This window comes from Mastomys coucha, chromosome X (genome assembly GCF_008632895.1).
Source record: "Mastomys coucha isolate ucsf_1 chromosome X, UCSF_Mcou_1, whole genome shotgun sequence".
In the NCBI taxonomy this organism is placed as follows: domain Eukaryota; kingdom Metazoa; phylum Chordata; class Mammalia; order Rodentia; family Muridae; genus Mastomys; species Mastomys coucha.
Genome location: NC_045030.1, coordinates 52,827,231 through 52,840,822, shown reverse-complemented (window position 1 = coordinate 52,840,822; position 13,592 = coordinate 52,827,231). Strand labels below are relative to the sequence as shown.

Here is a 13,592-nt window from a genome sequence, read left to right as displayed (position 1 = left end):
TTTTACCTGGGTACTAAGGATCTAACTGGAGTCCTCACCTTTGCTTGGCAAGCACTTTACCACCTGGGCCATTTTCGAGACAGGGTTTCTCTGTATAGCCTGTCTTGGAACTCACTCTGTAGACCAGGCTGGCCTCAAACTCAGGAATCTGCCTGCATCTGCCTCCCAAGTGCTGGGATTAAAGGTGTGCACCACCATTGCCCGGCTCCCTCTTATATTTTTAAAGAGACCTTTTCCAATTATCACCATGGCGCACCCAGTTCCCTTTCAGCCTGGAAAAACCTCATTCATCATTTCCGAGGCTAATAACTCTTTTGATGATGACTTCTTGCATTTATCTTTATCTGGAAAAATCTTTGTTTTATCTTCATTCTTGAAATTTTCTCCAAATTTGAAATTCTTAATTGGTAGGCATTTTAATTTCTCCACAAACTTTAATGGGATTGCTCCGCTGTTGATTTTCCTCTCTAAATAATATTGTATTGTCCTCTAGCTACTTTTAAGAGTTTTTTACTGTTTGTAATTTCCTGTGGTTGGGCTAAGATGTTCCTAGACATACTTTATAGGTTCTGCCTTGGGCTCATTGAGCTCTTTGGATAAGTGGATTAATGCCCTTGGTGAAATTTAAGATATCATCGGCCATTATTTCTTTTTTCCTTACTCTCTTTCTAAAATTCAGTCACATGTAGATTTAAATTTCAATATCCAATCCCACAAATTTCCTGAGGCTCTGATAATATCCATCCCATTCTTTAAATTAGGTGGTATGAATGTATTAATCTTTCAGTAGTCTTTAAGTCCCTAACTTATACACAGCACTTCTTGAAAGACATTTTTCTCTAAAGAGCTTCCCTCAGTAGAAGAGTTATAATCCAGCAACATGGCTGCTCTGATCACATCTAAAACCCTTCTAGGTTTGTGTGATCTGGCTGGAATGCAGACATGTCCTGAGTACACACCTTTAATCTCACAGGTTGGAGTCCTTCAGTATACACCTTTAATCTCAAACAATGACAGTTCATTGAGGGGCAAAGTGACACATCAGGCCAAAAAATTGAAAGATGAGCCAGAGATAGGATATGCCCAACTCTCATGAGAATGGTTTGTTAAAAGCAGTGCAAAAGAGAGCACAATTGGGAGTTGAGTTCATTGAGAGTCAGCACAGCCAGCCCAGTTGAATAAAGCTGAGTTCCATTCAGTTATGTTCAGTCAGTTGAGTTCAGTACAGTGAAGTCGAGTCAGTCAGTTGGGAGTCAGTGCAGTGCAGGGAAGCTGAATTCATTCATGAGTTCATGCAGTTCAGTTTATACAGAAGAGACTATTGAAGCCAGAGAATAAGGAGCCAGATTAGAACAAATTACCAGAATTAGTTTGAAGTCAAGCATAGCAATTCAGTGAGAATCCAAGAGAAACCAGAATGAATCAGTCAGCTAGGAGAAGCATTTGAGCCAGAACAGCTGAGTTGAACCATCCAGAGCTCAAAAAGAACTAGGGAGGAGTGTAAGACTCAGAGGCTGAGAACATTCTAGGCCTAGATTAGATTGTACAGAGGCTAAAAGCTTCCAGGCCTAGGGGTAGTTTGTATAGAGAAAGAAATGCTCTGTACTCAGCCCAAGCCATGTATTTGTAAAGCTTAGGTATGGCTCTCTTCCCTACATCTGAAGGAATAAAAGTTATTTTACATTCCTCACACCCAGAAGTTGAATTTCTAGAAAAGTCTATCTATACAGTGGATTTCAATGCAATTCTGGTCACTCAGCTTTGTGATTCGTAAGTGTAATGTTTAACAGGAACTACTTAGCCTTAAGTTAGTATAAACATGTGGGTATGTATGTGCACATGTTCATAGGCATGTGTTTATGCATGTATATGTGTCTGTCTATGTAGGTTTCTTATTCATATTACATCTTGGATATACGAGCTATTCTTGGATCTGCTGTTGTCTTATTTTGGGGAGTGACTTTTATCACCTAATCAATTCCTCATTATTCTACTCCTTTCTATGGTAAAAAATTCTTCACATTAAGTATTTCTTGATTATATTTTTGTTCTGCTGATTAAACTCTATCACCAGATGCTGAAAAATCATTCAGTCAAAAATTTTACTTTACAAAGATATGTGGAAGTAACTGACAATAACCTCATAAAGGTGTACAATAGGAACTTTTTGTTTCTTAGTTCATTATTTCCAGACCAAAAAAGAGAGAGAGAGAAAGAAAGAAAGATTTTTATCCTGTCTTATTTTAAGCTAAATGAATCTGTGGAATATTTTTAAGATCTCTTACCTTCTGATAAGATTTTCCATCTTTTTATTCAATATGAGCATAATTCTTTTATACCAGGAGGATAATTAAATAGCTACTTTGATTCTTTGCTTACTGACTACCACATCTAGATCATTTCAAGGTCGGTCTCTAAGCTAGAGGTTTTTATCTGTTAGATAGTTCCCAATAACAATTTAACTCCTTTAGTCTTAGCTAAACTACTTGGAGCTGCCTGTGCTTCTTTGGTTGAGAAAGCACCCAAAAATATGAGCACGTTTTTGTATGTGGACTGTAAAGAATCTGTGTGTGTATGTTTTTATGTATGTATGTATGTATATATTTATGTATGTATGTATGCATGTATGTATGTGTGTCTTCCTCTCTCTATTATCCCCCTTTCCTCCATTCTGTCTTCTCCCCACACATACACACTTCTTTCCAAGATCCCTTCCTTACTTTCCAGTAGCTGCTTTTCCACTAACCACTCTCTTCCAATTGTTTAAGCCACAAAGGCTGGATTTTCAACTGGAAATGTAACTAACCTGTGACTAACTCTCATCTGCTCTCAAACTAAGAGGACTCTTAAAATGTGGGAAACTTGTCTATATTTTTCCCACTTCTTCCAAATGCCATTGTCTCGTTATAATATCCCTCCATTTATTTCCTCCCCAGTGACATCAAGTAGTTATGCATTTCTTTTTGTCCAAACATTATACTTATTGTCCATGAGAGAGTTAGCCCTGTAAAGTTTACTCTTTACAGTTCTTTTTTTTTTATTCTGTGTCTTCTATAAAATCTGCTTGAGAACTCTGTTCAGCAGAGCTATGGGAGGACAGGAAATAGCAAGCAGCGAAAGTAAAGTGACCAGCATGGGAAGGTGTGAATGACCAAATGGTAAAGGAAAATTCCAGAGATCCACATGGGTAAGAGATGAGGCTTTAGTGGCCAACTGACCTTTCTAATAATGGAATGGACTTAAGAATCCTAGGCTGCTAGAGCTCTGGGTCGGGAAAGAAAGCTTAGTGCAAAACAGAGTATAGGTGAGTGTGCCTTTTAGTGAGACAGTTTAGCCTCAGTATGCCCTTGCCTTTTTGTCTTAAGGGCACCCTGAGAGTGTTTAATATGTCCCCATAACTCAGTACATTTCCCCAACATCTTCCAGATTCTCCCCCCTAAAAACCATACCTTTTAACCATAGGAAATTCGCAACATTCATAATGATGAATTAATGGGAATCAGGAGAGAAGAAGAAATGGAAATGTCTGATGATGAAATGGAAGAGGCAACAGAAACAAAAGAAACGGAGGAATCAGGTAATAATAATTCTGGTTTGTTTTATGTAATAAGCATTTACTTGCTGTAAGTACTTGCAGTTGATCATATAATTTAGGACAAACTGTCAAGATTTTTTTATGGGTTCATAGAAGGCTCAATCTATTAAGTGCTTACCATGATCTGAGTTAAAGACCTTAGTTCAGATCTCTAGTAGCCATATAAAAAATTCAAAGCTGGGACCAGGGACACACACACATCTGATCTCAGTGCTGATGAGATGGAGACTAGAGAGTCCCTGGAACTTGCTATCCAGCCAATTTAGCCAAATCAGTAAGCTCCGGGTTTAGCAAGAAACCCTGTTTCAAAACACGAAGTAGAGTGTGGTGGAGGAAAAACCGCAGCAGTAATTTCTACTTCCACATGACCATGCACATGCATGTTACACATACATGCACACACAGTAATGGGCAAAATTTTAAATAACATTTTTGAATAATGCACAAAATTAAATATTTCCATAAAGTCACAATGCTTAAAATCCACAAAGTAAAAAAAAAATCATCTGAAATATATAACATTGCAGTTACTTAGCAAATATATTGAGAACCAAATAAAAGGTCACAAAAAGTTGTCTGCATGAAAATGTTTATTTTAATCTAGTACAGTCAGTCAAGAACTCACAGTAAAAAAAGGCTATGGTGTTGACACCGAGGAGGCCTATGGGGTAATCTTCTTGAACTAATAAGACAACACCTTACCCATCAGTTTCATAATAAATTATCATAGATGGAAGATTACTACAAGAGTGAATACCTGCCACCAGACCAGTTTTTCAGGTAAAGCATTGCACACTATCTTAGGACATCAATTATAAGAAAATGCAGTAGAACAAGCTGAGGAGATGGCTTGGTAAGTAAGAGCATTTACTATGCAAACAAGAGGACCTGAGTTCAAATCCCCAATAACCACATAAAAAGCCAACCATGGCCACCAATGCCTATAACCACAGTACTGTTGGTGGATGGGGGGCACCCAAGATGGTCACTGGAAAATGATAGAGCGAAATACCTACCATACTTCTCTGGCCTCTATGTGCACATGTGGTTGTGCACATCTGTACACTGCATGCCATATACCACATACCCCCACATTTTTAAATTCAAATCTCTAATTTCTAGTCTCAGATCTGGGAGAGCCTTTTCTCCCACTGGCAAGCATCTTCTGTGTCATAACATCTCACTTGGAATTTGTGGTGCTCAGGTTAATTCATCCAGTCATTTCATAGCTGTTAGGTGCCAAGCAAGATAGAGCAACTGGAAGTATACAAGTAATTTTATGTCTCTGCCTTTTGCTAGGGGGACAAATTGATTGTCTAAAACTTAAATGTGAAGTTCCCAGTCCCGGTGTTTATATATCAAAGTCAGAGGCTCTAGTCCCATGTTCACTCTATAAACAGAAAGAACACCATCAAGTCAGACTTTGTAAAGGCATCCATTAGTTGTTGCATGGAATTTTCTGTTTTTGTAATATGCTTGATCCATAAATATACAAACTACTGTCTATGCTAGATACTGTATAAGCAGTGGTTATCATTTCCAGAATAGTGACTTACTGCAAATAAATAGTGCAAACCTATAGCTAAATAAAGAAAAGACTAACAATAATGGAGCCATGCAACTTATTTAAGTGCTTTTCTAAGATATACTATAGCAGATTAATTATGACTCATAGGCTTGCCTCCACCTCAGTGTCTCCAACATCATATATACTGTTTCTACATTGTTATTGTGGAATAAATGCAACCTAAGTTTGAGCACCCACTTGATGGATTGTAGAGTTTTTGGAATTATTGGGGGAAGTGCAGGGTGTGTGGGAAATTCATATTGAATGCACTTACTAGGGGTATATAATTGCATTTTGCTTCTGTATCTCTTCTGAGTTAAAAGTTGTATTGGCTACTGCACAGAATCTTATTCGTTTAGAGACTGGAAACTCCCTGACAGATCATCTTATAGCTATTTTCTTTCCTGTTCCACATGCCAGGATGCTGCTTTGTCAAATAAAGCTATCTACAATAGACTTAATGGAGCTTACCAAATAGCTTTTCTCCCAGAAGGTTTCAATTCATTTTAATTCAAGGACTTTTGTGCATTCTTCTTCCCCTGGATCGTATCTAATTCTGTTATCTCGCTTCTGTAGTACTCAACTGCAGAAATCCTGCTCGACGTGAGGCAGCAAGTGTCTCCTTGGTTTTTATCTAAATCAACTACATGTTTTAGCTATCGCTTGTTTCCAATTAAAAGCTTACGCGTGTAGATCTCCAAGTTGTTGTTTTCCCTCACTGTGCTTCTGAAGCTTGAATTCCAGGGGCCTAGAGTGCATCCCTGGTTATCTTTTACTTTGCAAGCAAAGTAAAACCAGTCTTACCTTGCCATGCCTCAGGATGCTTCTCTTCTTCCAGAGACTCAGTATTAGCCCATATTTGTGGTACAGTACTTGCAATGGAAGAAAGGACTGCATGCCAAAAGCAGTCTATTCAACAGGGGGAAATCACAGTGAAGCAAATTGGATATTGCGAAATTGCTTCAATCTATTGTTTATCATGTACCCACTAAGCAGAAGGGCTAAGAGGAGCTAGCCTTTTCTCCATCTCCATGTTTTTCTTCTTCAGTTAGATTAGTGGTTATCAGGGCTGGTCCACCTAAAAATCATTTCTTTAAGCATATGAACTGTCAGTCATGAGATACGCATTCTATAATAAATAATGTATTTTATATGTGAACTTTGCTGTAAGAGTAGACATTAAATGCTAACAACCCCCATGTACCTTTGTTCACTGGTAGATATGTTAATTAGATTATATAAATCATTGTACAAAGGATACTTCTATGGAAAAACACCTTGTAAACCTTGATTATATATAATTCTATATCAGTCATAATTCAATAAAGTTGAAGAAAATTAAAATTAAAAAATAGTTATGAGATATAGAGACTCTGATCCAGTAGGTCTTTAAATGGGGTTTCATAAACTTCAATTATTTAGATTCTGGCAGTTCAGGAACCATATTTTGGAAAGAGCAAACTAGACAAAGCCTCCTTGATTGTTCTAGCCAAAATATCCTTTTCCCTGTTCCCTCCTCCCCATCCTCTACCTTCCACTACTCTCACTTTAAGAATTTGACCAATTAATTATTTCTGTGTCCTGCAAGCTAAGAGAAATATGAACACAAGCATTTATAAATCTGCATAAGTTTTTTTTTAAGCCTACTTGCTGCTAACTTAGAAAGTACTGATTAGAATCCAGCCTGGGCAATAGATATCAATGTGGTCCAGAGTTGTCACAGTTGTTCAGGGCCTTGAAAGGGGAACAGGTCTGGAACAGAGGTAAGAGAGCATCCTGATGAATAGAAGTAGGGAGTTGATGATGGAAAGAGGCAAGCTATGTGTTGGAGGACAAAAGATTAGGTAGGCACAATGGGTCTACTGTCTGGAAGAGAATGCATTCTAGGATTAGATTTAGCATAATCAGCAATAGGGCACCACAAGCACGTCAAACCACAGCACCACTATGATGAAAGCAGCATGAAATCTATGTTTTAGAATATAAGTTCGAAAAAGACAGACCAGTCAGATCCTGTTATAGGAATAGAAAGATAATGAAGACTGTGTCTAGAGTGATGTCACCAGGACGAAGAAGAGCCCTTCATAGAGGAACAAACTAAAGGCTTTAGCGCACAGCTGCAGCATAGGAGGAAAAAAATTAAAGAGCATAAACTGAGCCTCTTCTCTAGTCTTAGAAACTAGAGAACAGATGAGCTAGCTCACTAGAGCTGGAATAGCAAAGTACTGGATACAGTGAGAGACTTAACAGTCGAGGTTTTATTGCCTTAATTTTTTGAAAATAAGGTGGAAATATCAGCAGACTTGATTCCTTCTAAAGGTTGTGGAACTGTTGCGAGTGTTTCAGTTTCCAAAAAAAAAAAAAAAAAAAAAAAAAAAAAAAAAAAAAAAACCAGTTACATTGTGTGGCTATGTTTTTGCTTTAATCCGAGGTGTGGGGTAAGAGTCTTTTTCACAGCAGGTGATAATTTGTTTCCTGCACTAGCAGGGGTGTGGTTTTTGCCAGCTGTGGATAGTTTAATTCTGGGGACTTCTTCAATACTAGAAAATGGGAGAACATTTATGGGAAATTGTGGGGAAAACAAACCAAAACAAAAAGGATCCAAACTTGAATGAAGCTTACATTTTAAAGAGAATTTTCTCTGACAAAAGAGAGGGGGATGCTGAAAGTATATATGCAGCCCAGACATCTGTATATAGTAAGAGATTGATCATCCATTAACCACAGAAGCTATTTAGAAATAAAACCATGAAGAGTAAGGAATAGATATTGAGTACATATTGTAGAAAGCGGGGAAGGAACAAGAACGAGTTGAGAGATCCTTCAGCAAGGGCCAGCCTGAGTCCATATTAACCTAGCTTCTTAGTTCCACAGCTTCCTTTAAAAGTGCTGAGTCCCAGGAGAAAGAGCAGAGAAAGTTAGTCAAGTGACCCTGAGTTACAGGCCAGCATGGTCAGCTTGGTCAAAGGTTTTCAGGCGGCTGGAGAAACAGAGGGTGCTGAGGAGTTGGAGCCTGAATGAACTTGGCCACTCCAAGAGTTTAAGGATTAAGGAAAGAGAACAGTGATCAGGGGGCAAAGAGACAGTTAACCATGGGGGGTTCTATATTTGACAAAGAGATGTAGGTGTCATAAAGGGGGACTATGGTGTCCTAGATACATCTATGCTGGCAGAAGACTGGCTGGAGTTGAAATAATGACATATAGAGGCAAAGAAAAGCAAGGAGCACTTGAGATTTTGCCTGAAGTCCCTTGTAGCCACCTCTGTAGGTTGTACTTAGATCATCTTCCTCTCTGTTGTTTTTACCTTTACCCTTTGAGACTTGCTCAGGCTCAGATGTTTTCTGAGCTTGGAGAGAAATGCCTAACATTTTCTTTCTATCATCTTGTAACACTGTTCAGCATCTTCTATAATGAAAGTTTCCAAAAGTAGCTGAATCACTGAATGTACTGTTACTATTTGTTTTTGTTTGTTTGTTTACTTTACACCGTGAATATTTTTAATATTCAAAGCAAAATTTGTACAGACACATGTCTGAGATTCTGCTTTCAGTGGCTCCTCTAGGAGTAGGTGTTCACAGCTGTCTTCGTATTTTCATATTGTCATGAGAAACTGGCAGCCCTCAGATCTAAGAAGCAATTGGCATAAAGAAAACTGTTTCCCACATAAAAAATAGTCAGAAAAGAGAAACTGAACACTAATGATGGCGGAATATGAATACATTCCCCATACTGTGCTCTTCAGTCTCAAGACCGACGAGTTCACCTACTCAAACATATTATTAAAAGGTAATATCAAACTTTTCAATGTTCTGGCAATGTACAAAAGACTCCCACTTCAGGAATGGGACCAATTAATATTAAGTCTGTGAAAGGAAAGACTTCATGCCCTCATTAAAATGACAAAAACCTTTACTTCAGAGAGTAGGAAATACATTTTGTGGAGAAGCATTTCCCACCGCACCAGCTTTATAGGTGATTTTTTTTTTTTTTTTTTTTTTTTTTTTTTTTTTTTTTTTTTGCTTAGTGACAGGTATAAACTGAGATTATTATCTGTCCTTGCTGGCCTTCAGCTATCTGTCAGTGTTCATCAGCCTGACCTTTCCCCCAGGCAGGACACAAGCACTCTGTCTTCCTCATTTTCTCAGAGAGAAAATATTTTCCCATTCAAACTAGAGATTATCCCTCTGAGTGCTCTCCTGGATCTGCCCTTTCTTTGGTTGAGCCTCTCCATGCTCTCCACGTGGCATTTAGAACATGAACATAATCACTGGCCTGTAGTACAGGGAGAAACAAAATGGAGGAAAATAAAATGATACTTTTTTTTTTTAAACCATGTAGATCACCAAATGACAATGGGACCAAAGTAGAAACAAACAACTATCCATCTGTAGGAATCATGCTTCACAGAGAAACCTGTACTCTATGCAGCCCAACTCCAGCTTGATACTGTCCTTGGTACTGATCCAAGAAACAAACCAAATATTACATTCTCTGTTTGACAGATGGTTAATGTCCCTTTTCCTATACCATTTTCTTTACACACTAATCACTTATATCATCTTCCTTTAGTACTGTGAATGCCTGATGAAAAATATCCCAGCCACTGTGAGATGGCAAGGGTAGATAATATTTAGAGGTCTGGGAATTCAAGTCTCTATGTAATGGCTTTCCCTTCAAAGGCATAAAATCCGTATGGATACAGAAGTAATTAAAATCGGTTCTAGAAACCACACACAAAATGAATGTGCCCTGGAAAGGGTCTTTTATAATTGATAAGCTGAAATGTGAGATTTAAAACTACCATATCAATATAATTACACGAACATTCATTGAAAACAAATGTGGACACAGAGAAATGCTTCCTCTTACAGTGACTCTGCTTTAGACAGTCAATCTAACCGTAGTAGCCTAATAATTTTAGGAACACTTGAACTTTAGGTTCAAGACATTTAATAAAACTCAGTTCTTCCTAAAGGCAGATTCCTTTTAGGAATGAGGTATGTCTTCGCTTGAGGATAGAGTTCTCTTTTAAATCCCGACATGGTAGCCTATGCTTGTAATCTCAGCACTTGAGAAGAACAGGAAAAACAGGAGTTCAAGATCATAGTTGGCTACACAGTGTGCTTAAAGCCAGCCTGCACTTCCTGAGACTCTGCGGAAAAACAAGATTCTTTCTAGAAATAACTCATCTTTGTAAACCATATTCCTTATGAGATTGAGTCTTTGAATCTTTCAGGAGCCTCTTCTTCTGTCGCTTTTAAGGGGGTAAAGGGTGCTTCTCCATCAAGGTTTTGGAAGTTTTGGTTCATCATAGCAAAGAAGGCATAACTGAGTTGTTCATATCATGGTAAGCAGGAAACAGAGAAAGGACTGCTTGAATTGCAGCTTTCTTTTTCCCTTTTGACTCCATGTGTGTAGCCAGTCTACAGGATGATGTTATTTCCACTAAGATCAGAAAGGAGGAATGTGACCAAAATGAGCAATTCCAGGACAGACATTAAATCCTGCCATTTGCAGCCCACCTGGTCACTCTCCTGGGCTGGCTCTGCTCCTTATCTGTAGTTTTCCTAAATGAACACTCCTTGTTCCTGCCATCTCAGACAGCCTGAGCTCCCGGTTGATCTTCACCTTCACTCTCAGAGCTTCAAACCTTGCCTTTCCAGGTGTTGCCTGCAGCAGTCATGACTGACATGTATTCCCTGGCCACCAAAGCTTTCCTTTGAAATCTAATTCTTCTACCATTTATTAGGATAGATCATTTTAATTGTTTGAATTCATTATTTTTCTTTTACTTTCTACCCATAAAAAAAACATCAACTCCCATATATAGCTGAGAAAATATACATCTTTTCTAGTTGCCTTTTAACCCACTTACACACTTAATGTATAGTTTGGTAATTTTGGTCCAACTTGCTATCTTTGGTTCTAGATTTCATGTCTATTGGTATTTTTGAAGAGGTGGAGTGAGAGGATAGCTAAGTGGTGAAGCTCTAGCCTAACATGTACATGCTCCTAACAGTGGGAAAGGAAACTGTTTCCTTCAATGTAGTGGATAAACAATAGAAATTAATGGAATCAACTATTTTTACCATAGTCATGAGCCTGGAATACAGAAAATACTCAATAAATGTTTGTTGGATCAATGAAAGTCCTCTGACTAAATATTTGGAAATAGGCTTTATAATTTTGACCTTGAAAATATGCACAAACTCATAAATAATGAAATTTAACATGGCTTTCTCCATGTATCATCATTTTGATTAATCAGTTTTCTTTTAAAGGGTTTCTTGATTCACAGTAAAGGAAAAGAAAATAAAGACTCCTTGTACAGTCCTTGTCTACAGAGGACGTCTCCTGCACCAGCCACCATCAGCCTCTCTCACCTTAATGGCACAATGATGTCAATCAGTGAGCCTATTGGCACATCATCACTAGAAGTCCATACCTTATAGTAGGTCTCCTCTGGTGTAGGTATTACATACTATATTCTGTAGGCATTATCACATGTATGATGAATGACATGTCTCCTCCATGGTGGTAGCATATAAAATAGTTTTACTGCCCTAACGTTTGTGTTCTTCCTGTTTTTTTCACCTGTTCCTGGTAGCTTTTGGCAGCTATGAATCATTTTGCTGTCTCCATGGGGTTTCCTTTTTCAGAATGTCACATAATGGGAATCAACTAGTGTGGAACATTTTCAGACTGGCTTCTTTCAGTTAGTATCATACCTTTGTTTCTTTTGTGACTTCTTGGTTTGAAGATTCATTTCTTTTTACCACTGAATGACATTACATTACCTGAATATATCACAACTTATTTCTTCATTAGCCCAGTAAAGTACATCTTTAGTGCTTCCAAATTTGAAGAATTATGAGTAAATGGGAATATAAATATGTAAACATGAAATTGGGGAGGGGCATTTAGAAAACACAAAGAAGCACAACTGTTCAGCTTTATGACAAATACATATTGAATTTTGTAAGGAACTGCCAACTGTTAGCAGGGGAATATTTGACTCATTTAATTTATTCTTTCTAGTTCCCTAAAGTAGCACATTTCATGCATGATCGTCGATCTCAGTACCACTTTGCCACACCCCACAGATTTAAAGAAAATGTACTTTCTTTTTTATTTAGTTTGCAGCATTGAAATTTCTGTGGCCCATGTATTATTTAAGAGTAAGTTGTTAAATCTCCATAGCTATATACTCTTTTAATTACTATGAAGATAGTGTCATCTCATCTATCTCTATCTCTTTGCTTTCTCTGTATGCTTCACGGGATCATGCTAGTTAGGAGGGGAGAACAAGGAAGATCCAAGAAAACCACAGCAAATATGGTAGCTATTTAAAAGGGCATTGCTTTAAGTGTACCATTCAAAAGACAGAGGGTGTCACTAGCGTGGCTCAGAAAGTAGCTCACCTATGCATGATTACACATGTATGTATTCTCAGGACTCATGAGGCCACAACAGGAGGATGGCTTCAAGTTTGAGGCCAGTCTGGTCTACAAGGTAATTTATTTTTAATGAGAGGTCCATTCTCTGTATTTAGTTAACAAAGCAAGCACTTTATAGAATACTTTCTACAAGTGTACACACTGTATTCACTACTTGACCTTATTTAACCCTATACTATGAAATAAAAGTATAGAATAGTTGTAAATGTAAACCAAAGTGAATGATGTGCGGATTGTGCCTTTAAGCCATCTGTAGCTGGAGTACAGTCACCAAAAGCATTAGCCCCACAACTTACTCAAGCCACTTACTCTGCTACGGAAGTTTTGAGCCATCCAGGCTTATATGAGACCTCCTAACTAGTCCTCCATTCTTTTTCTTCTTTATATGGTTTTAATTAAGCATTGGCTTTGATTTTTTTTCTTTTCCCTCCATATATTTCATTGGACTTGTTTCTAGCTGTTTCAGATCATGCAAGTATTGTACAAAAACAAAATATTTCCAGTTCCTCTCTTGTCCCATGCATCATTGCTGTCATTCATTTGACATGTGTAAACCATCAATAAATATATGCATAGTCATCACTGCCATTTGGAGTGTTATACTCTAGATTACTTAATAAGAAAATAAAGTGCTTAAGAAAAGAAAAAAAATGAAAAAAATAAAAATGCTATTTTACCATCACTTACTCATCTTTTATGTTTATTTCTTTGTGTAGATCTGAATTTCCAAACTATATAATTTTTCCTTGCTTTGAACAACCTTTTTAATATTACTGTCAGAATTCCCCCTCAGTTTTTATTTAGCCAAAGAAATCTTTACTTATTCTTAGTTCCATTTGAACAGAATTTCACAGGGCACAAAATTCTACATTAGTGACATTTTTTTGCTAAAATATTTCCCTCCCCTCTCTTGATTTGTATAGTTCTGAGAAATCGTATGTAATATTTCTATTTACTCCTCTATGGGTGAG

General features: G+C 37.6%; 1 protein-coding gene across 6 annotated transcripts in view; it reads left to right on the top strand.

Moving 5' to 3' along the window:
• Enox2 (ecto-NOX disulfide-thiol exchanger 2) overlaps positions 1–13,592 on the top strand; it is a 289,193-nt gene that overhangs the window by 258,009 nt on the left and 17,592 nt on the right. For all 6 annotated transcript variants that reach the window (XM_031357671.1, XM_031357605.1, XM_031357448.1 and 3 more), the window contains one exon: positions 3,463–3,577. In XM_031357671.1, the coding sequence (XP_031213531.1) occupies positions 3,463–3,577 (115 nt within the window). The remainder of the gene's footprint in view (positions 1–3,462; positions 3,578–13,592) is intronic.